General features: G+C 44.0%; 1 protein-coding gene across 1 annotated transcript in view; it reads left to right on the top strand.

The window, feature by feature from the left end:
• SPATS1 (spermatogenesis associated, serine-rich 1) overlaps positions 1-22,500 on the top strand; it is a 55,094-nt gene extending 32,594 nt beyond the window's left edge. Inside the window, 8 exon segments of the mRNA XM_006779612.1 lie at positions 5,832-5,885; positions 5,888-5,985; positions 9,756-9,880; positions 11,625-11,786; positions 18,502-18,622; positions 19,218-19,280; positions 21,809-21,954; positions 22,472-22,500. Coding sequence (XP_006779675.1) covers positions 5,832-5,885; positions 5,888-5,985; positions 9,756-9,880; positions 11,625-11,786; positions 18,502-18,622; positions 19,218-19,280; positions 21,809-21,954; positions 22,472-22,500 — 798 coding nt within the window.
• The last annotated feature ends 130 nt before the right edge of the window (positions 22,501-22,630 follow it).

The following is a 22,630-nucleotide window of genomic DNA, read 5'->3' on the forward strand; positions in this document are numbered from 1 at the left end:
TGTACGTCCCTCACTGCCCCCCTGCCGGCCTGGTCGTCCCACGCAGCCTGCTGTTCAGTCATATGTACATCCCTCAAAAACCCCCTGCCGGCCTGGTCGCCCCACGCAGCCAGCTGTTCAGTCATTTGGTCGTCCATCACTGACCCCCTGCCGGCCTAGTGGCCCCACGCAGCCTGCTGTTCAGTCGTTTAGTCGTCCCTCACTAAACCCCTGCCGGCCTGGTCATAGGCAGCCATCTTGTGAGGGCATGAAGGTTAATTTGCATATTATCTCTATTATATAGGATTAACCCAACATCTGTAAGGCAGAGAACCACACCAAAGCGGAGTTTCATAAATGACCTCTCTGGACCTCATAGCCCCTGGAGTATATTACAAATGAGTACAGGGAGCCAGGGTTTGACCTGCCCAGTGCTTCAGTCAATAAATGGTGAAGCTGGGATTTGACACGAGTCTTCTGGTCTCCAAAGTCCATGGTCTTCTTGGCTCAAATATTAGCAGATTTGTGGGGGTGTTTTTTTGGATGGGACAGAACAGGTAGAAATTATGACCACTCTAAGGAAAGGTTTACATTAAATAATGGATGGTAGTCCCACAATTGGTTCTTAAGGCTGAGGAGGATGTTTGGGGACACATTTGCCTTGAGAGAACAGTGTCATGGAGCAGAACAGCCACAGTTTCTCAGAAAATGTCAGAGTGAGTATTTGCCCAGGATGACATTTACTTGTTATCAGTGAGTGGCCTGTGTGCTGCAAAAAGGGATTGTAAAGCCCTGACCGGTTTGGCTCAGTGGATAGAGCATCGGCGTGTGGACTCAAGGGTCCCAGGTTTGATTCCAGTTAAGGGCATGTGCCTTGGCTGTGGGCACATCCCCAGTGGGGAGTGTGCAGGAGGCAGCTGATCGATGGTTCTCTCTCATCGATGTTTCTAACTCCCTATCCCTCTCCCTTCCTCTCTGTAAAAAAATCAATAAAATATGTATTTTTTAAAAGGGATTGTAAAATATTCTGTCTTCCCCATCAGATCTTAGCTTGGTCCCTGGTCTTCTGTATCCAGGTCTATGAGCTTTCTTTTGTTTTTAAAATATATTTTAATTGATTTCAGAGAGGAAGGGAGAGGGAGAGAGAGAGAGAGATAGAAACATCAATGATGAGAGAGAATCATTGATTGGCTGCCTCTGCATGCCCCCCACTGGGGATAGAGCCTACAACCCAGGCATGTGCCCTTCACCAGAATTAAACCCAAGACTCTTTGGTCCTCAGGCCAATGCTCTATCCACTGAGCCAAACGGGCCAGGGCCAGGTGTGTGATCTCTTCGTTCTCTTTTACAAGTGCAGGGATAGGAGGGAGCTAAGGACTCACCACAACCACTTACACATGGGGCCAGTGGGGCAGGAGGCAGTGGAATCATTAATTGCAATGTGCCTAGGGCAGTGAGGAGAAAAAGATTCTGAAATTTTAACTTTAAGCTCCAGACTTCTCTATAGTTTCCAGGTGGATCTGGGTTAAGGAGGGGGCTATTGTTTTAAGGTGAGATAGAGCGGGGCTCCATGTTTCTGAGTTAGGGGCACTAGCCCCTGAGATCTCCAAACCATAGATCCATGGCCTCCTTTTCTGCTCTGTAGGTATGTCCACTTAGGAGACCACACCAGAGCCCATGGGGTTCAGGAATGAGTGGCTCCAAAAACCAGTTGAGGATGAATACACAACTGTGGGCGTAGATGCATTTTTCCAGCAGAGAGGGCCATTGCTTTCATTACTTCTCAGGGGAGTCTGTGATTTAAAAAAAGGGGGGGGGTTAAAACCACTGTCCTAGATCCTTGGGTTATTTTTTGAGCGGATAAGCAGGAGTGGACACTGAATAATTAGTTAAAGAGGATCCACATTAAGCTAACTTGGTTTGATGAATCATTTTCTCCCTTCCAGACAGGGCTATTGTGCAGATCAGCTGAGATGACAAGTGTGTGAAAGAGCCTTGGTTATGTAAGGTGTTGTTCCAGCCTAAAGAAAAGGAAATAATTATTCCGAATCCTACAGATGGTACCAGAGAAACAGAACTTCTTCTAACTCCCCTTCCCCCCCGGAATTCCTTTCTAGTCACCAGAACCATCCCTGGGTCCTTTGGCTGCACTGTCTTTCTTCATCTCATAGTATTTTAGCGACTCGTCTGAGTTCCCTATCGTACGGCTTGCTGGATATTTATCGCAGCCGAATAGCAGTTGTCATGATAAATGGTGACCCTTTGAAGAAGGATGCACCCAAGCTTATTTGTTCCTCACCCCAGCCTCGTGAGCTGCATAGGAGGTGGGGCAGCCCTGGGAGCTGGGCACGGAGAGGTAACTGACCTGCTTAAAGTTACTGGATGTGCCTCTACATGCGGGAGCATGGGTATCAGAGTGGAGAGGCTCAGACCCTTCTACCAGAGCAGAGGTGGAGAGGCAGCTTGAGGCCACATTCAAGTGTCTCCCGCTCGTGTTTGAGGCTGAGTTACTTCTGGAAAGATCCTGTAGTCAGCTCAATCTGGAGAACGTGCTGTTTGCCAGTTTAGCAGAGACTGCTCTTTTGTCCTTATCTGTCAGATGTCTTCCCTGTTATAGCAGCCACAGGCCTTATTTATTTATTTACTTATTCATTCATTCATTCATTCATTCATTTATGGTGAAAAACATATAACATACAATTTTCCATCTTTTTTTTCAATTATAGTTCACATTCAATATTATTCTGTATTAGTTTCAGGTGTACAACATAGTGGTTAGACAATCATATACTTTACAGAGTGGTTCCCTCTGATATTTCAAGTACTCCCCTGGCCCATACATAGCTATTACAATATAATTTTCCCCCCATTGACCTCTCCCCGGCCACTCCCACCCCCCCCAGTTCAATGCTTCTCTGTCTCTGGATCTGGATCTGTTTTTGTTCATCAGTTTATGTTGTTCACTATATTCCACAGATAAGTGAGATCATGTGGTATTTATCTTCCTCTGACTGGCTTATTTCGTTTAGCATAGTGCTCTCCAGGTCCACCCATGCCACAGGCCACTTGTGTTGCCAAAACAAAACTTCTTAAACAAACAAGGAAATATGCCAAACCGGTAGATGTGATTTCACTGCTCACTGCTCAGGGTTATGTAATACATTCAAATTTCCTCCTAAAACAAAACAAAACAAAAAAACTTGTGAAGGGACCCCTCTGATACCTTCTGTAGCAACCAATTCTTGCTTTGGTGAACTTTCAAGTCCTCAGGTGGCAAATATACAATTAAAATGTTTACATGCTATGAAAAGGCCACAGCTGTTAAAGCCTATGGGCAAAGTTATCATAAGTCAATGCTGTAATAAATAACCGAGAACTTACATATGAGAATCAACCTAGATGACATCTCTGCCCTTGATCTTATTTCTTCTCCACATGCGTCGGTTCTTTCTGCATCTTAGACATAAACTCTGTACCTTTTATATACTGGTAGATATGTTTCTAGAAGTAGAATCATTGGGTCAAAAGCGCACTTCTCATAGGCTTCAGAGGACACTTATGGCCAAAGGCTCCTTAGTAAGGTGGAGACATTTCCACCAGCAATGTATAAGAATGCCATTCCTCCAAGTGGGAACAACCTAGGGTATTTGCAAACTGATGGCAAATAATAGTATCTCATTTTAAATTCAGCTTTTTGACTATTAAGAAAGCTGAACTTTTCCCCAAATTTATGTATGTGTGTATTTTATTTAATGAAACTAGGGGCCCAATGCACGAATTCGTGCACCTTGAAAGGAACTGTGGGCCACGAAGCTGCGGTGGACGCAGGGGCGGGTCTCGGCCCACCTTCATATTATACATTCATAAAAACTCATAGGTTGTTTCTGGCCTGGTGGCTCAATTGATTGGAGCTTTGTCCCATACACCAAAAGGTTTCTGGCTTGATCCCTGGTCAGGGAGTGTATGGTTGATGTTTCTCTCTTTCTCTCTCTCTCTCTTCCTCTCTCTCTAAAAATCAATAAAAACATATCGTTGGGTGAGGATTAAAAAAACCCCTCATAATTTGTCATGACTATTAACGCTTGATTTCAGAGAGGAAGGGAGAGGGAGAGTTTCAAGCTTATGGATGCTTTTGGTTGTCTTTTATTATTGATCTCTAATTGTATTGCATTGTGGTCAGAGAATGTGGAATATTTTATATTTCTTGCCACTACTTTGGAGGCTCAGTATATGGGTGGTTACTCCTTTAGCTTCTGGGGACCTGTGCTCTCCTTTTCACAGCTCTGCTCCTTTCTCAACCCTCCACTGGGATCCATTCCATCCCAACTACTCACACCTTCACTGTCCTTGTGGCTGCTCTGGGCCCTACAGCCTGTTCCAGAACAATATGTTCTTTCCACACTTGGCTGGTCCTGAGAATCAAACACCTGAGGTGCTTTCTTGTTTTAAAAAAATACATTTTTATTGATTTCAGAGAGGAAGGGAGAGGGTGAGAGAGATAAAAACATCAATGATGAGAGAGAATCATTGATTAGCTGCCTCCTGCATGCCCCTCCTGGGGATTGAGCCTGCAACCAGGGCATGTGCCCTCCACTGGAATTGAACCTGGGACCCTTCAGTCCTCGGGCCAACGCTCTATCCACTGAGCCAAACTGGCCAGGCCCTGAGGTGCTTCTTAAACACACTGATTCCCAGGTCTTCCCTGGAAGGTCTGTGTCAAAGCCCTGGAATCTGCATGTTATTGAACAAGGGCCCCAAGTGGTTCTCATGACCGGCAAATGCGGGGCATACTGTGCAGCTGGGAATCAAGGCGTAGGACAGGAGGGAATGCAGTGCTGGGAGGGAGCACTTGTTTTGTGCCCGGCTGTGTTCTGAGCTACTACAATGGCTAAGACACAGTCTGGTGGGGAAGTTGTGTATATAAATGAAAGATGACACGACCATGTGAGGGGAACCCATGGGAGTTTCTGAGGACAGTTCTTTGGGTTCTGATCCCCAGCAATATTCATTAGTCTTTCCATGAACAAACCCTTCGGAAAATTGTAACGAGATGCTCAGTAAACGTCCAGTGACATACAGTTCAAGTCAGGTCTTATGTCTCTCACTTAGTTCAGAGTAGACTATGAGGAGGTGCAAGTAATAAACATAATGGTTGGGATTTTAAACTGTGCTGTCATGAAAACTGTGATCAGATCTGGGCCAAGACGTTTACTTTCTATGTGGTTTTAGGCAAGTTGCTTAACCTTCTGAGCCTCAGTTTCCTCATCTGTAAAATGGAAGGATAATAATACCTACGTCTGTGCGTAGTTATGAGAATTAAATGGGGAAAATGTGTGTGAGATGTCAACATAATATCCAGTACACAATATGTGCTAAAAAATGTTAATTAAAAAAAGAAGGCACTTTTACCCTTTGCAACAGCGTGGATGGACCTGGAGTGTATTATGCTAAGTGAAATAAGCCAGTCAGAGAAAGACAAATACCATGTGATCTCACTGATATGTGGAATCTAATGAACTAAACAAACTGACAAACAAAATGGAACCAGAGGCGTGGACACATGGAACAGACTGGCCGGTGCTCAAGGAGAGGGTGGTGGTGGTGACTGGATAAAGAAGGTGAGGGGATGAGTTCCAGAACATATATGCATACCCATGGACATGGACAGTAGTTTGGTGAAGGCCAAGGGAATGAAAGGTGGGGGTGAGGTGGGCAAAAGGCATGGAAAAGGGGGACACCTGCAATTATGTCAACATTAAACATTTTTAATTAAAAATTATAATCTAGGGAACAAGATAGAGTGGAAAGTATTGTCATTAATGTAATCAAATGGTGATATCTATGTGTTGCAGGTACTAGACCACAAGGATTTTCTGGAATCTAAGTGATGCTTTGCCAACACAACACAATGTCCTCTGGCCAAAGGGTCAGCCCCTCGTCTCCTGTTGTCACAGGTCCAAGTGTCAGTGAGCCTCCGGGCCCCTGCAGAGTGTCTGCTCATCCAGCGTAAGTAAGGATCCGGTGAGGAGCCACTGACAGTGGGGCGAACTCTGACCAGGGAGCCAACAGTCTGATGGGTAGCTCGACATCTTTGGGAAGAACATGGATTCTGGAGCCAGACCAGGTTAAAATCCCAGCTCTCCCACTTAGCATCTGTGTGAATGTGGGTAAGTGATTAGCTGGCTCCCTGGCATATAATAAGTGCTGTGCCAGTGCTTGCTATTATGAAGTTCAAAAGCAGGTGAAACGAAACTCTGTTTTTTAGGAACACATACATACACACATAGGTGGCAAATCTTAAAGAAAAGCAAAGAAATGATTACTATGAGGGTCCGAGTCAGGATAGTGGTTACCTCTCTGGGAAAGGAACACACTGATGGCTTCTGGGGAGCAGGAGGGGAGAGCTGGCCTTGCTTTGTTTGTTTCTTGTCCTGGATGTTGGCTCTATAATTATTTATAATAGTGTATTTATATTTTATGTTTTGTGTATTTTCCTCTGTATATATATCTTTTACAGTAAAAATTTTGAAAACCTTATTTTAACAAACTTTGTTATAATGAAAGTAATTTCAATTCATTGTGAAAATTTTGAAAATATAAAACCAGCATTAAAAAAAAATCACAATAGCTCGGCCAGCATGGCTCAGTGGTTGAGCATTGACCTAGGAACCAGGAGGTCACGGTTTGATTCCTGGTCAGAGCACATGCCAGGGTTGCATGCTTGATCCCCAGCAGGGGGCGTGCAGGAGACAACTGATCAATGATTCTCATCATTGATGTTTCTCTCTCTCTTTCTCTCCCACCCTTCCTCCCTCTCTGATATCAATAATCCTATATAATAAAAGCCTAATATGTTAAGTGTCCAGTTGTCCATTCCATTCAACCAATCAAAGCATAATATGCTAAGGCTGCTCAACTGCTCACTATGATGTGCACTAACCACCAGGGTTCAGTCAATCCGACTGGTAGGTTAGCTTGCTGCTGGGGTCTGGCTGATCAGGACTGAATGAGATGGGCCGGATACGCCCTGGAGCCCTCCCGTGGTCCCTCCCCAGCTGGCCAACCTCCCGCGTCCCTCCCTCACCGATCCCTGCAGGCCAGGCCAAGGGACCCCATTGGTGCACGAATTTGAGCACCAGGCCTTTACTACGCATATAAGATCTTTGGTTAATCTCTTCCTCCCCTCACCCCTCTTAGATTCATCAGTCTGTTCCATGTTTCCATGCCTGTGCATTGATCGTCAGCCCCCTGGTCAGTGCGCATCATAACTACGGGTCGAACAATCGGATGGTCACTTAGGCTTTTATATATATAGATAGTGATGTTTTTAATATGCATAAGAATAAGACTTCGATTTCTTTCTTATTCATATAAATATGCATTTATTTGACATAATTAAGATCATATTATTCTATTCTTTTTAAAACCTGTTTTTTTTCATGCTGTACTTACTCACTCTTCCACCATCACCTGTTTATCTGTCCATGTCCTCTGCACCTTGACTCTAAGCTCCTGGAGACCAGGGACTGTGTTTGGATCCCCAGTGGCTAGAACACTGCCCACCACAAAATGTATTCAGATAAATGTTTGTGCAGCAAACAAAGTAGGTGAATACTTCTAAAGTTCTTCTAGAAAGTTTCCTCTATCCTTGCAATCTTTTAATGCAGTTGGTTTAGCAAAGCCTTTTCAAAAATATTTAGGGGAGATTTATTTTATCCCAATGTCAAAATGACCATATGTTCTGAACTGGGGGTTCTGAGTTATTGTGTTTTTTATTTTTTGCTCTACTGCACACCACCAAAGTTCACAGATATGTTTATTTAAAACTTGTGAGTTATTGCACTAGGATTTGTTACGATTTTTGAGGCAACACAGTCTAGAGTGCGACTGCAGATCAAGCTCTGACACTTCCTAGGTGTGTTTTATCCTTAACTTCTCTGAAGGTCCATTTTTCTTTTAGGTGGAAATGACTCTATTGGCCCAACGTGCATCACAAGATTGTTAGTGGGGAGCAAACACAAGCATATGAAGTTGCTTTGAAGCTATTCAAATATAAGGGTGATGTAATCTTATGAAAAAAGGGCCCATGATTTGATAACAGATAGTTGAAAACATTGGCCAAGGCCACCCATCCCATGCAAAGCTGCTTACACCAGCTGCTTTTTCTGCTGACACCCACAGTACTTTGTTGTAGGTCCTTTCGACTGCCAAGAAGTTCAGTACCAAGCATACTGCTCCGTTATTATAGAACCATTTCAGTCTAGGTTTGATTTTCATTATTTCCTCTTCTTTTCACAGTTATTGCTTTTTAGTTTCCATTTAATGGTCTTATTGAACATGCATCTTTTTTTGTCTGCTACCCCCAGCCTTAGGCAACCACTAATCTACTTTTTATCTCTACAGATTTGCCTATTCTGGACTTTTCATATAAATGGAATCACCAATATGTGGGTTTTGGTATCTAATCTTTTAAATCTAACACAATGTTTTCAAGGTTCATCAATGTAGTAACATGTATCAGTACATAATTTCTTTTTTAAAAAAATGTAAAATATTCATAGCTGAACATATACATTTTATCCATTTTTATTTTAAAATATGCTTTTATTGATTTCAGAGAGAGGAAGGGAGAGGGAGAGAGAGAGAGAAACATCAATGAGAATCATGGATTGGCTGCCTCCTGCACGCCCCCTACTGGGATCAAGCCTGCAACCCCAGGCATGTGTCCCAACCAGGAATTGAACTGTGAACTCCTGGTTCATAGGCTGACGCTCAACCACTGAGCCACACCGGCTGGGCTATCTGTTTTAAGTGTACAGTTCAGAGTCATTAATTACACTTACAGTGTTGTGCAATTATCACTACTATTTTTAAAATACTTTCACTACCCCAAACAGAAACTCTGTATCTGATAAGCAACAGTTACCAATTCTCCCCTCTCCTCAGCCCCTGGTACTCAATCTACCTTCTGTCTCTCTGAATTTACCTATTCTAGATATTTCATGTAAGTGGGATCATACAGTATTTGTCCTTTTGTGTTTTGGCTTATTTCACTTAACATAATGTTTTTAATGTTCATCTATGTGTAGTATATGTCAGAACTTCATTCCATGTTATGTCTGAATAATATTCCATTGTATGTCTACCCGACATTTTGCTTATCCATTCATCTGTTGATGGACATTTGAGTGTTTTCTACTTTTGGGTTGTTATGAATAATGCTGCAATTAATATTTATGTACATATATCTGTTTGAGTGTCTGTTTCATTTCTTTTTTTAAAAAAAATCCTCACCTGAAGATACATTGAGAGAGAGAGAGAGAGAGAGAGATCTATCAATGTGAGAGAGAAACATTGATTGGTTGCCTCCCCTATGCACCCCAGTCGGAGATTGAACCTGTAACCTAGGTATGTGCCCTGACGGGGAATCTAACCTGCAACCTTTTGGTGTATGGGGCCACGCTCGAACCCACTGAGCTTCTGTTTTCAATTCTTTGGGTAAATCCTAAATGCCTAGGAGTGGAATTGCTGGGTTTTATGGTAATTCTATACTACATTTTTTGAGAACCCACAAAACGGTTTTTAAGCATGCGTCTTTTGAATATGTTTTAGTCTCTCAAATTGTGAATAAATAAATTACATGCTCATGGGTGTGTATGGAAGGGCAGGCCTAACCATCATAAGTGAGGGTAATTCTGGTGTAAGATGTGTAAGATCGGGTTCTAAATACCAGCCCGAGCACCTGGAAGACTCTAACCCTTCTGCTTCCTTGCCAGCCCTGCTGCAGACTTGGACCTGAAATCCCCCAGCTCGCATTCTGATCACTCCTCTGAAACCTCACTGCCTGAAATCCAAAAGGAGAAATACCTCAAGGAGTGTAGCCTGCTAAAGCCGCAGACAAGTGAGTGAGTCCTAGATCCTCCTCCACGTGCCTCCCAGCCCAGGGTCCGTCCAGAAGTCCGCCATACTGTTGGACGCCATGCACCGAAGACCCACTAGGCGCCAGGCATTTGACACGCTTCATCTCTAACTCTCACAACAACTATGCTGGGGAGAACATCATTACACGTTCTTCAAAAATAAAATGCCTGTATATAAAAAACCATAAAAGAACGGTATCGAAATGCTAAAATAATAGAGTAGATAGCCCTGGCTGGGTGGCTCAGTGGGTTGGAGCATTGTCCCATACACCAAAGGTTGCGAGTTTGATTCCCCATCAGGGCATATACCTAGGTTGTGGCCTCGATTTCTAGTCAGGGCACATATGGGAGGCAAGCAATCAATGTTTCTTTCTCACATTCCATGTTTCTCTCTCTCTCAAATCAATAAAACAAATCCTTGGATAAGGATAAAAAAAGAAAATATATAAAATACATAAAGAAACCACTTCCCCAGTGTTCTCCAACAATATCCCCATTCTGCCCAAAAGCTGTGAAGAGTTTAATGTATACACTATTCTTCCAAAAATGTGAAATGCATATGTTCGTATGCATAGATCAGTGATGGCGAACCTTTTGAGCTCGGCGTGTCAGCATTTTGAAAAACCCTAACTTAACTCTGGTGCCGTGTCACATATAGACATTTTTTAATATTTGCAACCATAGTAAAACAAAGACTTACATTTTTGATATTTATTTTATATATTTAAATGCCGTTTAACAAAGAAAAATCAACCAAAAAAATGAGTTCGCACATAAAAAAAAAATGAGTTCGCGTGTCATAGGTTCGCTATCACTGGCATAGATGGATGGGTGGTAGTATTCGACCATATTTTCACTAGTAGAAAATAGTATACAAACTATTTTCACACAAAGTAAATAGATCCTGAAGCTCTCTCTGTGTCAATACATATAGATCCATGTGGCTAATAATTCCATACAGAAGGAGTCTGAGGCTGGGAGAGATTCCGTGACCCACAAGTACACAGAGCGAGCGAGTAGAGTGATGGGATCAGAGCCCAAACGTGCCTGCTTCCAAAGCCTTTGTTCTTTCTTGGCGACCACAGAGCCCAAGTGTTTCTCAAACAACCACAGAGCTTTCAGGGGATCTTCTATTGTGTAAAATCCCTTCAGCAATTTTATAGAGAAAGTATAGGATGAGGAGACAAAGGACCTGAGAGGGTCAGTAAGTTGCCCGAGTCTCACATCAGCCTTTCTCATTTGCACAATCACATGTACACACATGCCAGTGTCACTGTCGTGCATGCATAGGCCACTGTTGCTGCCAACACCATATTCCACCCAGTTAAGTTGTCTCGGCTGGCCCAGCCCTTCCCTGGTTGATGGGCATTTCCTTCTTCCTGCCCGCTCATCAGCGTGAAGGTTGGACCACAGGTGCTTGTAAAACTGTCTCTGAGCTTCCCAACCCATACATCACTCCCAGCCATAAAAATTGGCTTCATTTTTGGAGGAGAGGGTAAAAAGGAAAAAAAAAAAAAGAGGCCTATTAGCTTTCTCCCCGCTTCCCTTCCTTTCGTGTCCAGTCCTACAGCGGCCAACCTGCCCTGAGGTAGGACCAAGGAACCCTGCGTGTGGATAATGGGTGCACAGCCGAGGGTGCCCGGGGAGTTTCCTCGACCTCTGGTCGTCCCGTTGCATTCCGGGGCTGGCAGCAGTGCTAACGGAAGGCTTTCTGATGTCCTGCAGAAGACGGGCAGCGTCCAGAGTGGACATTTTACCCGCGGCTTAGCGGCAACATCCACACCTACCACGTCGGGAAGCAGTGCTTCTTCCAGGGCGTCTTTCTCGGCAACAGGAGGTCTCTGGCAGAGAGGACGGTGGACAAGTGCCTCGGGAGGAAGAAATGTGGTAATGTGGTCCCCCTGGGCCTTAACTGTGCAAGCCTGAAAACACCCTTGAGCCCTAACCGGTTTGGCTCAGTGGATAGAGCGTCAGCCTACGGACTGAAGGGTCCTAGGTTCGATTCCGGTCAAGGGCATGTACTTGGTTAAGGGCACATTCCCCAGGAGGGGGTGTGCAGGAGGCAGCTGATCCATGTTCCTCTCTCATTGTGGTGGTTCGGCAGGCCCAGCATTTCATGGCCGGGGCAGCCCTGCGAGGCTACCGTGCCAGCCCAGTGCAGCCCGGATGATAGGCAAGTGAAGGGGATGGTTGGCAGGCTGCACTTTTCAGCAAAGAACTCACAGCAGATGCTGATCCACGTTTTTGTTTTTCTCTATCTCATGAAATGCTAATGTGACATTTCAGCCAGCAGATAAGTCCTCTCAGATACTTATTATACATGGGAGTTTGAAGGAAATCATGTATGTTTCAGTTAGATGCTGTCTGTCACATGCATGTACACTGTACTTGATATTTTTCACAAGGAAAACATCCCATACACCTTAGCCTGAAGTGTGTATTATTACATAGCTTATTTAATTAAAGGTCATTGTCATGAGCATATCTATCTATCTACCTATCTATCTAACTTGGTGAGTTCTGTGTCTCATAATTTATTAAAGACTCTAAAGTGTTGCTGAGTACCAGCAGACCTTTTATGGCACATCCTCCTACAAAAATACCAGTGTGGGAGGCAGCCACAGTTTCAGGGATGAAGAGAATCGCTGTAGCAGGAATACAAAGAGAAAGAAATAGGAAGTTCTCATTTTTTGTTTTGTTCTAAAATAGGCTTTTAAGCCAAAACCGGTTTGGCTCAGTGGATGGAGCGTCGGCCTGCGGACTGAGGGGTCCCAGGTTCGACTCCGGTCAAGGGCATGTACCTGGGTTGCAGGCACATCCCCAGTGGATGTGCAGGAGGCAGCTGATGGATGTTTCTCTCTCATCCAAGTTTCTAGCTCTCTATCCCTCTCCCTTCCTCTCTGTAAAAAAATCAATAAAATATATTAAAAAAAATAAAATAGGCTTTTAAACTCATATCAGCAACAAATAGCTTTGAAAGCCAAGGATTTTGTTTAGGTATAAAGTACATGAAAAGCCAGACTAGAGGAGGTAGGAGGATAGTCACTGATAGGGGGACAATGAGGAGCCCATCTCCTGAGATCAAAATCTAGAGAGTGATTGGATAGCGGGGGCTTCTGCCTCCGAGTGTGGCTGGGGGAGGACCTCGAGCCTCAGAGGGAGGTGGCCTCTGCTCTAACCCTGAGCTGGAGGCAGTGGAAGCTGTGGGCAACGGAAGGACAGAAAGCCAGACTCAGGGCTCGCCCACCCAGGAGGTGGGGAAGAATAGCTGTCTTTCAGTGCCCTGTGAAGGCTGTGGAGGTTGGGACAGAGCGAAGGAATGAGGGAATGAGAGAAAGAGAGAGAACAAGCCAGGAGAGCTCACCCTGGGATGCAGGAGGCCACAGTGTAATGCACCATGAATCGCCAGGCCAGGGATCTTACGAGAATAAACTTATGCCTCACCTGATGCACTGTGGAGGGGATGGCTTCCTGAGGCTCAGACTGGATGTCACATGTCATCAGACAACAGAAACAAATGCCAACTCTCAGAGGAGCAGCAGATACCAGTGTGGTGTGCAGAGAGTAGCCCAGGACCCAAAGCCTGGACGTCACGTAGGCCTGCTGTGCACACCCCTACTTCCCACTCCCAACTGAGATGTAGCCATAGGGTAGAACAAGAAGGACAGATTTAACTGTTTTTTTTTTAAAAAAATGTATTTCTTTATTGATCTCAGAGAGGAAGGGAGAAAGAGAGAAACATCAATAATGAGAGAGAATCACTGATTGGCTGCCTCCTGCACACCCTCCACTGGGGATTGAGCCCGAAACCCAGGCATGTGACCCTGGCTGAAATCGAACCTGGGACCCTTCAGTCTGCAGGCTGACGCTCCATCCACTGAGCCAAACTGGCCAGGGCAACTGGTTTAAATCTGAAACAACTGAGAAAAACCAAGAAGGGACTGAGTTTAGGTGTGTATTACTTAGGAATGCACTTGGCTGCAAGTAAGAGAAAAGCCAAATTTTCAGAGGCTTAAATCGTAAGATATTTATTATGTATCTTAGAAGAAGCTTTGACATCTAGGTGGCCTGTATGGTGTGGTTGCCCAGTAATGTCATCAAATATATAGACTCATTCTGTCTTTAGGCACCGTCATTCTTAATAGTGTTGGAGTTGGTCTTATCAAAAATGCTTATCATTTATGGTCACAAGATAGCTGTTGCCGTTCCAAGCACCGTGTCTATATTTATGACCAGAAAAAGAGGAACCTCTCTTGTTGCCGCCCCCTTTTAGGAGGAAGGAAACGTTTTACCATGTGGTCCTTAGGAGACCTTCTTCCACTCATGTCTCGCTGACCAGACTGGGTCAGTGACAGTATGTAGCCAAAGTGAATGGGATGCCCTGGCCGGCATGGCTCAGTGGTAGAGCGTCTGACCACGCACAGAAGGGTCGAGAATTCGATAATCAGTCAAAGGCATGTACCTGGGTTGCAGGTTCATTTGCCCCAGGTTGGGGGTGGGGTGGGGTGAGGGGGGCAGGGAGGCAACCAATTGATGTGTCTCTCTCACATCAGTCTCTCTTTCTCTTCCCCTAAAAATCAATGGGAAAAAATCCTCTTCCTCTCTAAAATCAATAAAAACATATTTTTTAAAAAAGTGAAGGAGATTATCAGTATGATCCAAGTCCTAACCCCAACCCATCACTTTCCTCCTAACTCAACATTATCCTAAATTTTGTGATTGTTCCTTTTCCTTTCTTTTATGTTTAAAAATAAATAAATACTGAGTTATATTTATTGACTATATAGAATAAAATTCCAAAACACGTATATGCTTCTCACTCCATTTAAGAACTGGCATATTATCTTTATATTTGAAGCCTCCAGTAGGCCCCTCCCTAAATACAACACCTCTTATAAACAGATATCTGCTTTGTCTTAGTTGGATTACTTCTTCTTAGGTGATTGTGCAATGACTTCTTTTTTGGTTGCTAATCCTCACTCCAGGATATTTTTCCATTGATTTTTAGAGAGAGTGGAAAGGATGAGAGAGACACATCAATTAGTTGCCTCCTGCATGCACCCCCACCCCGTGGGTGGGATCGAGCTTGCAACTTTGACCAGAATCAAACCCCAGGCCCTTCAGTCCAAGGGCCGATGCTCTATCTACTAAGCCAAACCGACCAAGGCCTTTTGAAAAATATATATTTTTTATTGATTTCAGTTTGCTCCTTGATATGGACCTGTAATTTAATGTGTATGTCCATTTTCTACCTCCTGCACATCTTTCTTGCTAGGAGATTGGCTGGTTTACCTGAAAGCATAAACAAGCACGATGTGTTATGGACCCATCAGCTGTTGATACACAGTGGCCAGCACCTTGGGCTGATACCTGATTTTGTGGAATACTCAGAAATTATATCAGGATCCCATAATATACCTAACTAGAGGCCCGATGCATGAAATTCCTGCAAGAGTAGGCCTTCCTTCCCCTGGCTGGGCTTCCCTCCGGCCCTGGCTTGGTCCGTCAGGTCTAATTAGCTTATTACCCTTTTATTATTATACATAGCTTAAACAAGTGTATGCTCTCAGAGGTGTTGTTTGGGAGATTTTCCCTAAAAGTAATATCTTATACTTGGATACAAGCCATTGGTTCTTTTTCTGCTTGCTGACATTATCTTGTGAAATTCAGTAGATTCGAAGTTGTCCTCAGACCACCTGTATCATAATCAACTGAGAGTTTGTTTTAAAAAATGCTGGTTCTGGCCCAGCCAGCTTGGCTCAGTGGTTGAGCGTTGACCTATGAACCAGGAGGTCAGGGCTCGACTCCCAGTCAGGGCACATGCCCAGGTTGCGGGCTCGATTCCCAGTGGAGGGCGTGCAGGAGGCAGCCGATGATGGTTCTCGCTCATCATGGATGTTTCTATCTCCCTCTCTCTTCCTCTCTGAAATCAATTCAAATATATTTTTTAAAAATGCTGGTTCTGGGAACAATTCCAGATCTTCTGAAACAGAATTTCTTAGCTTGGGATCTAGGAGGTGGCATTTTTAACAAGTTCCGTAGGGGATGCTGGGGTGTGCTAAACTGTTAGGATTACTATCCTATAGTATATGGCATTTACCACCTAATATAATGTTATTTAACTTTCTAATATACATGTCTTATTTCCCCATCGAGATAAGATTCCCTAGGCAAAGGTTTATACCTTTGCTAGATGATAATCGCATTTTCCAAATTAAAAAACAGATTTGGGATGGGGGTGCTATTAGCCTCGTCCTGATTTCCAATAATAATGACAAATGCTACGTGAGTGCTTACTACGGGGCCAGGTTATTCTCATTTAGTATTCATGATGACTCTGCAAAGTGGACATTTGAAGGAAACAATTTATAAAAAGGCGTAGGGAAGTTACCTAAGTAGCTGGAGGGCAAGGAACTAGCAACTGCAGAACTGAATTTGCACTCCTGCATGACTAACTCCAAAGTCCCAGCCCTTCTCACCACCCCTTGCTGTCGCCTCCTCTTTGCTTCTCAGTTTCCGGGTTTGGGAGTCAAAAGATAGGGTCACTCCACTCTCCCTGCTTGGAACCCTCTGCACTCAGACCCAGCAGGCACTCCACGGGAGTGTGGTTGATGCGATTGCATTACTCTTAAGAGCTAATAAAAAATTTAGGTGAAGAGTCGTAGCAATTGAAAAGGCTTTTGAAAGAGAATGGTAAAATAATTAAATTTTCCAGTAATTCCACCTGTTGGGAGGTGGCTTTTCTGAGTTTGGTGGAGGAATTTGGGAAAGTTGGAAGCAGTTTATCAAAAAGCTTCCCTAGCTCTTCCTTTGGTTCGCCTCATAGGTACAGTTGAATGGAGTGATATCCAAACCAGCATTTAAAAGGAAGACAATGAGTCCTGTTCACTGGGTGCCTCTAGCCCTGCTTCTAATTGTAACAGCCCAGAAACCGTATTTTTTTTAAATCTGCCCTTCCCCTCTGACTCAAACTGGCTTCACTCAGGGCCTTGACTCACTCACCTCCTTCTCCCTTGCTTACTCATTAAGCCTCGGGACAGTGAGGCCCTGGTCAGCATCCACTAGTCTTAGGAACAAGGTCCTGGCTTACTGACTACAGAGTCAGAGTTTTCAGTCAAACTAAAGGTAACGTCTTAGCCCTCGCCGGTTTGGCTCAGCGGAAAGAGCATCGATTCCAGTCAAGGCCACGTACCTCGGCCTGGCGTTAGGCTCTGGCGTTAGGAATCCAATCGATGTGCCTCTTTCACCTCAATGTTTCCCTCTCTCCCCTTCCCTTCCACTCTCTCTAAAAATCAATGGAAAAAAATCCTCAGGTGAAGATTAACAACAAATAAATAAACTAATTAATTAAAAAAAGAGAGCTGCTTTTTTTTTTTTTTTTTTAAAAAAAAGATAATGTCTTGGCCTCAGTTGTTAGCTCAGCGCCCAGAAAAGCAGAACAGATCCCGCTGAACAAATCCTTGCAAATTCAGAAAGAAGAACTCCATGGCTAACATCAGGACCAGATGCAACGATCAATTACCCCTAGCCTCAACCCATCAGTAGAGACCATGACTGATGATTTTTTCTCTATATAATCCATCGCCTGGAAGCCATCAGGGAGCCAGGTCTTTGAGCATTAGCACTTGTGACTCTTGGGCATGGGGCCATCTCCTTAATGAATCCTTACTTTCTTGGCTGCAAACTCCTGTTCGTGTCTTATTGGGCTTTGATGCGCACAGAGAAACGGACCGCTTCAGTCCGGGGCCGGTAACATGATCCCAAGGCCAGTTCATCTTGCGGTCCAGGCTTGTTCTCTCCTGCATCTGGTGTCAGACAGGTGGGTTTAGGTGACTATCTTGTACCAGCTGTCTCCTTTCGAGCTCAAGTGATTACTCATCTGTTACTTGTTCCCGGGTGTTGGAAGGGGCTGAGTTGGGTGTCATAGTTCTAGCTGAACAAGCAGTGTGGCCCCTCTTCCCGGGGAAGGCCACCTCCTGCTGCAGCACAGCCCCAGCACTTGCAGCAGAGGGAGGAGCAGGACTCTCGTTACCTATTTTCCCCGAGAGGCACGGCCCCAAAGACAGTTGCTTCTCAAGCTTTATAGGATTCGGGGACTCAAAGGGCACTCATGCTCAGGGATGAAAGACTTAAGTTAGAGTTTTTAAAAAATGGCCCTGATCGGTTTGGCTCAGTGGATAGAGCGTTGGCCTGCTGACTGAGGGGTCCCGGGTTCAATTCCGGTCATGGGCATGTACCTTGGTTGTGGCCACACCCCCAGTAGGGGGTGTGCGGGAGTATGCCGGCTGGGCTAAGCCAGAGTTTTTGCTCATGGTGCAGAGATGTCTCAGATTCATTATTCATTTTAATCCAAATCTCAGCTATTCTTCTTTCCCAAGGTGAGGTAATCATAACACCTTTCAGAAAATGTCCCCAACATAGGCTCACACTTTTGTCGTCTTCTCAAGGGAAGCCAAGTATAAACAGAACTTTAAGACACCCTTATGTACCTCACAATAAAGCACTACATTATCTTATTTCCATCATCACATCAATCCTTAAAGCAAATCTGTAGATCATTTTTAGGCATTTTAATGATTTTGTTTTAAAACATCGTTCACAGATATTGATCCCAGGAATGGAATCCCAACGTTAACTCCAGGAGATAATCCATATATGTACCCAGAACAGAGTAAGGACTTCTACAAAGTAGGAGCAACTCTCCCACCAGTGAATTTTTCACTGTAAGTATATGCTAATACTAGGGTTATTTAGTTAAATTGAAAGGAATTTTATCTTTCTTTACTACATATAAATTCTATTTTAAAAAGGGTAGATCTCAACAAAACATGGTTGCTGAAAATTCCTAAAAACGTCCATATGTAGTTCATTAGTGTATATAATTAGTATATAATTAAAATTATACGTAGGATCTTTACTACAAAAAGTGGTTGTTAATTTTACTCCTATTATTATTACCACAACTTTTAAGACTTTTCTATTTTCATACTGAATCAGGTTTTTGATTAGTGACTACTAGTTGGGCTCACTTATACTTGGAACTAAACTTAGACCAAAGTGACTAAGGAAAAAGGGAAGGTCATTAAATTAAAAGAAAAATAGTTGGTGTATTACATTAAAAATACCAATTAAAAATTAACTGTTTGATTTAATGATGTTCATTAAAAATTATAAAATAGGAATTATGGCCCTTACAGTTTTGAAGCCCATCGATGACAATTAAAATGAGAAAATAAGACATCTTATTGAACACAATGATGTATTGACCTCTTTGCTATAGATGCAAGTCAATTTTATGACCACCTTTCTGTTTTTCAGAGTGCCTTATGAAAAGAAACTTGATACATTTATTCCACTTGAGCCTCTTCCACCAATTCCTAAGTGAGTTCTCCCACCATGTTTTTTTTTATTATTATACTAGAGGCCTGGTACACAAAATTTGTGCACTTGGGGGGGCGGGTCCCTCAACCCGGCCTGCATCCTCTCCTAGTCCGGGAGCCCTTGGGGGATGTCTGACTGACAGCTTAGGGGAGTGGGCCTAAGCTGTCAGTCGGACATCCTTAGTGCTGCCACGGAGGCAGGAGAGGCTCCCACCACTGCCACTGCACTCACCAGCCATGAGCCTGGCTTCTGGCTGAGCGGCTCTCCCCTGGTGGAGACGCACTGACCACCAGGGGGCAGCTCCTGCATTGAGCTCCTGCCCCCTGGTGGTCAGTGCACATCATAGTAAGCAGTTTACCAGCCTTAGCATTCTTAGCATATCATTAGCATATTACGCTTTGATTGGTTGAATGAATGACCGGACGACCAGACACTTAGCATATTAAGCTTTTATTATATAGGATCTTTATGAAGATATCAATTATTATTTTCTCCTATGGAGGAACTCATAGACACCCAACACACAGGGACCTTTTGAATCCCAGCAGGTAGGCAGGGCAGTTTGTATAGAGGGTTGTTGGTGAGATACTTGGAGGCAAGTCTCTGTGAATTCTGACAGCTGGGTTGCTCACAAGATATGATTGACAAACTACCAGATGCCGGGTGGTGTGCTAGGTATGCACTGTGTGTGTCTGTGTGTGTGTGTGTGGGGGGGGGGGGCGTAAATGGAGCAAAAAGACAAGGTCCCTGATTTCTGAAACATAAGAGAGTGTTGGCAAAGAAAGACACATGCTTAAATGAGTGCAGCCAGGGAGGATGGTTAGAGTGAAAAGGCAGAGAGGAAGCCATTGGAGTATTCCTGTATTTGAATAAAGTATCATTCATCTGATCTCATATTTTTGCTTAGTTCCATTCTGAACTTTATTTACTGAAGTAAGGTTCCAACCTAGAAAGAGAATGGGTTTCTATTATTTGGGTTTGTCTTTAAATGATAGCTTTAAATGATAACTTTCATGCCCAATATTTTCTACATCAAGCATGTCAAACTCAAAGACTAACACAGGCCAAATAAACAAGGTTTAAGTTTATGTGGGCTGCAAAAAAAAAAAATCCAAAAGCTTCAGTTTTTAAAGAAACGTAGGTTTATTTCAATAGAGACATGCTCAATACAAAGGGCTGAAATAAATGAGTCATTGTTAACATAAAATAATAGAACATTTTAATAAAAATTAATATTTTTCTTGAACATTAACTTACCAGACACTGAATCGCACGTAAAGGAAATGAATGCAACACAGTTATGGTAATTGGTCATTAGCAAACATTGTAGTTTGTTATTAATAATTATGTAGAACAGGATATTGTAAAAATTAAGTTATGAAATTTTTATTAAAACGTTTCTTACATATCGTTATATTGGCTGGGCCGCAAAAATATTCATTATGGGCTGCATGTGGCCTTCGGGCTGCGAGTTTGACATGCTTTGGTCTACATGGTACTTCTCTTTCTCCTTGCAGGCTCTTCCCTACCCTCAACAGGTTTATCAGGGCTTTCCCCCACCCATGGTGCATTTCTCCTTAATACAGCGGTTCTCAACCTGTGGGTCGTGACCCCTTTGGTGGTCAAACGACCCTTTCACAGGCATCGCCTAAGACCATCCTGCATATCAGATATTTACATTATGATTCATAACAGTAGCAACATTATGTTATGAAGTAGCAATGAAAATAATTTTATGGTTGGCTCACAACATGAGGAACTGTATTTAAAGGGCCAGAAGGTGGAGAACCGCTGCCTTAAAAGAATGGAAGTTCTAGCTACCAAAACATAAAAACATTCTTAATCTCACTGCCTGATAGAGCTGCACACAGCCCAGCCCAGCATATGTCATTTCAAATCTCAACAGATCTGGGAGGACCCTGGGTGTTTGCATTAGCTGAAGTCCCAGCAGAAAACAGAAGGCACACTCAGCTGGGATTCTGAAGGCAGTTTAATGAAGGAAGTGTTTACAGATGTGTGAGCAAGTTTCGAGAACTCACATGGGAGCGTGAAGCACCCAGGGGCTCCCGGCAGTGGGAAGCTTTTACTACTCCTAAGCTGAGCAGCAAGAGGAGGAATCATGGTTTGCAGAGCAGTGGGAGGAGAGGGGCTGTTCAGGAGGAGTTGTGGCAGTGGAGAATGTGGCCGCTGCCAGAACTGGGGTACCTCCCTCAGGAGGCAGGGCAGGAACTAGGTAAGAAATATCTCACCCGGTCTCCTCACCTTCTCATCTTCGGTTGGTGCCTCTCATTAGCCAAGCCCAACTCAGAGAGGAGTCAAGCTAATGACAGCTGCAGGGGTCAGCTTCCCGGACAGAGAAGGGCAGAAGAAGAAAGATCTGGATGTGGGGCAGGGGCAATGGTGAACAATTGGCATGGTGTTTTATTTTGACACTGATCTTCTAAATTGGAGGCCTTCTTACTGTAGACCATGCTTATAAATTTTGCATCAGACAAATGCAAACTCAGGGTGTTGTTTTCTCCTTACAGCTTGCCTTTCTGGGTAAAGGAGAAGGCCAGCTTGCTGAAGAATGAGATAAGAGAAGTTAAGGAGCTGGACAGTTGGCAGTCATCGATCCCTTTGATACAAAGTTTGTACTCTGCTGGTGGGTTAAAAAACCTTCACAAAATAAGCGGTTTCCGTAGTGTAGTGGTTATCACGTTCACCTCACAAAATAGCATAAAAACTGGAGGCCAGCCCAGAAGAGCAGGCTTTTGAGCGGCTTCTCCGTGGAGAGGAGAAAAGGCAGAGCCTCTCCCAGAGTGGATGGTGTCTTTTGCCCCAGGTGGTCCCAGGTGGCCCCACTTCATGGGTTGAGTGTGTTGGTTGAGAACTCTTAGTCTTTTTGTTTGTTGTTAATCCTCACCCAGGGATATTTTTTCCCATGGATATTTAGAGAGTGGAAGGCACGGGGAGAAACAAAGAGAGAGAAAGATGGATGTGAGAGAGACACATTGATTGGCTGCCTCCCGTATGAACCCCGACTAGGGCCAGGAATCGAGCCTGCAATGAGGTACGTGCCCTTGACCGGAATCAAACCGGGACCTTTTAGTCCATGGGCCAACGCTCTACCCACCAAGCCAAACCGGCTAGGGCAGAGAACTAAGTCTTTTAATGGAACACAACCTTTAACTCCATGCCTCTGTCCACAGGTACTTTGGACCTTCCAAGACATTCCTGAGAGAAACAGGCCCAGAGAGCATGCACCGGGCCCTCTGGGGAGCTTCTTCCAGTTGCTTGCATCTGTCTGTGTGGCTGTTCTCAATCAAATGTCTGACTGATAAGGAATCACTGTGCCTTGCCTTTTTTAA

The sequence above is a fragment of the Myotis davidii genome, unplaced genomic scaffold (genome assembly GCF_000327345.1).
Source record: "Myotis davidii unplaced genomic scaffold, ASM32734v1 scaffold167, whole genome shotgun sequence".
NCBI classification, from domain to species: domain Eukaryota; kingdom Metazoa; phylum Chordata; class Mammalia; order Chiroptera; family Vespertilionidae; genus Myotis; species Myotis davidii.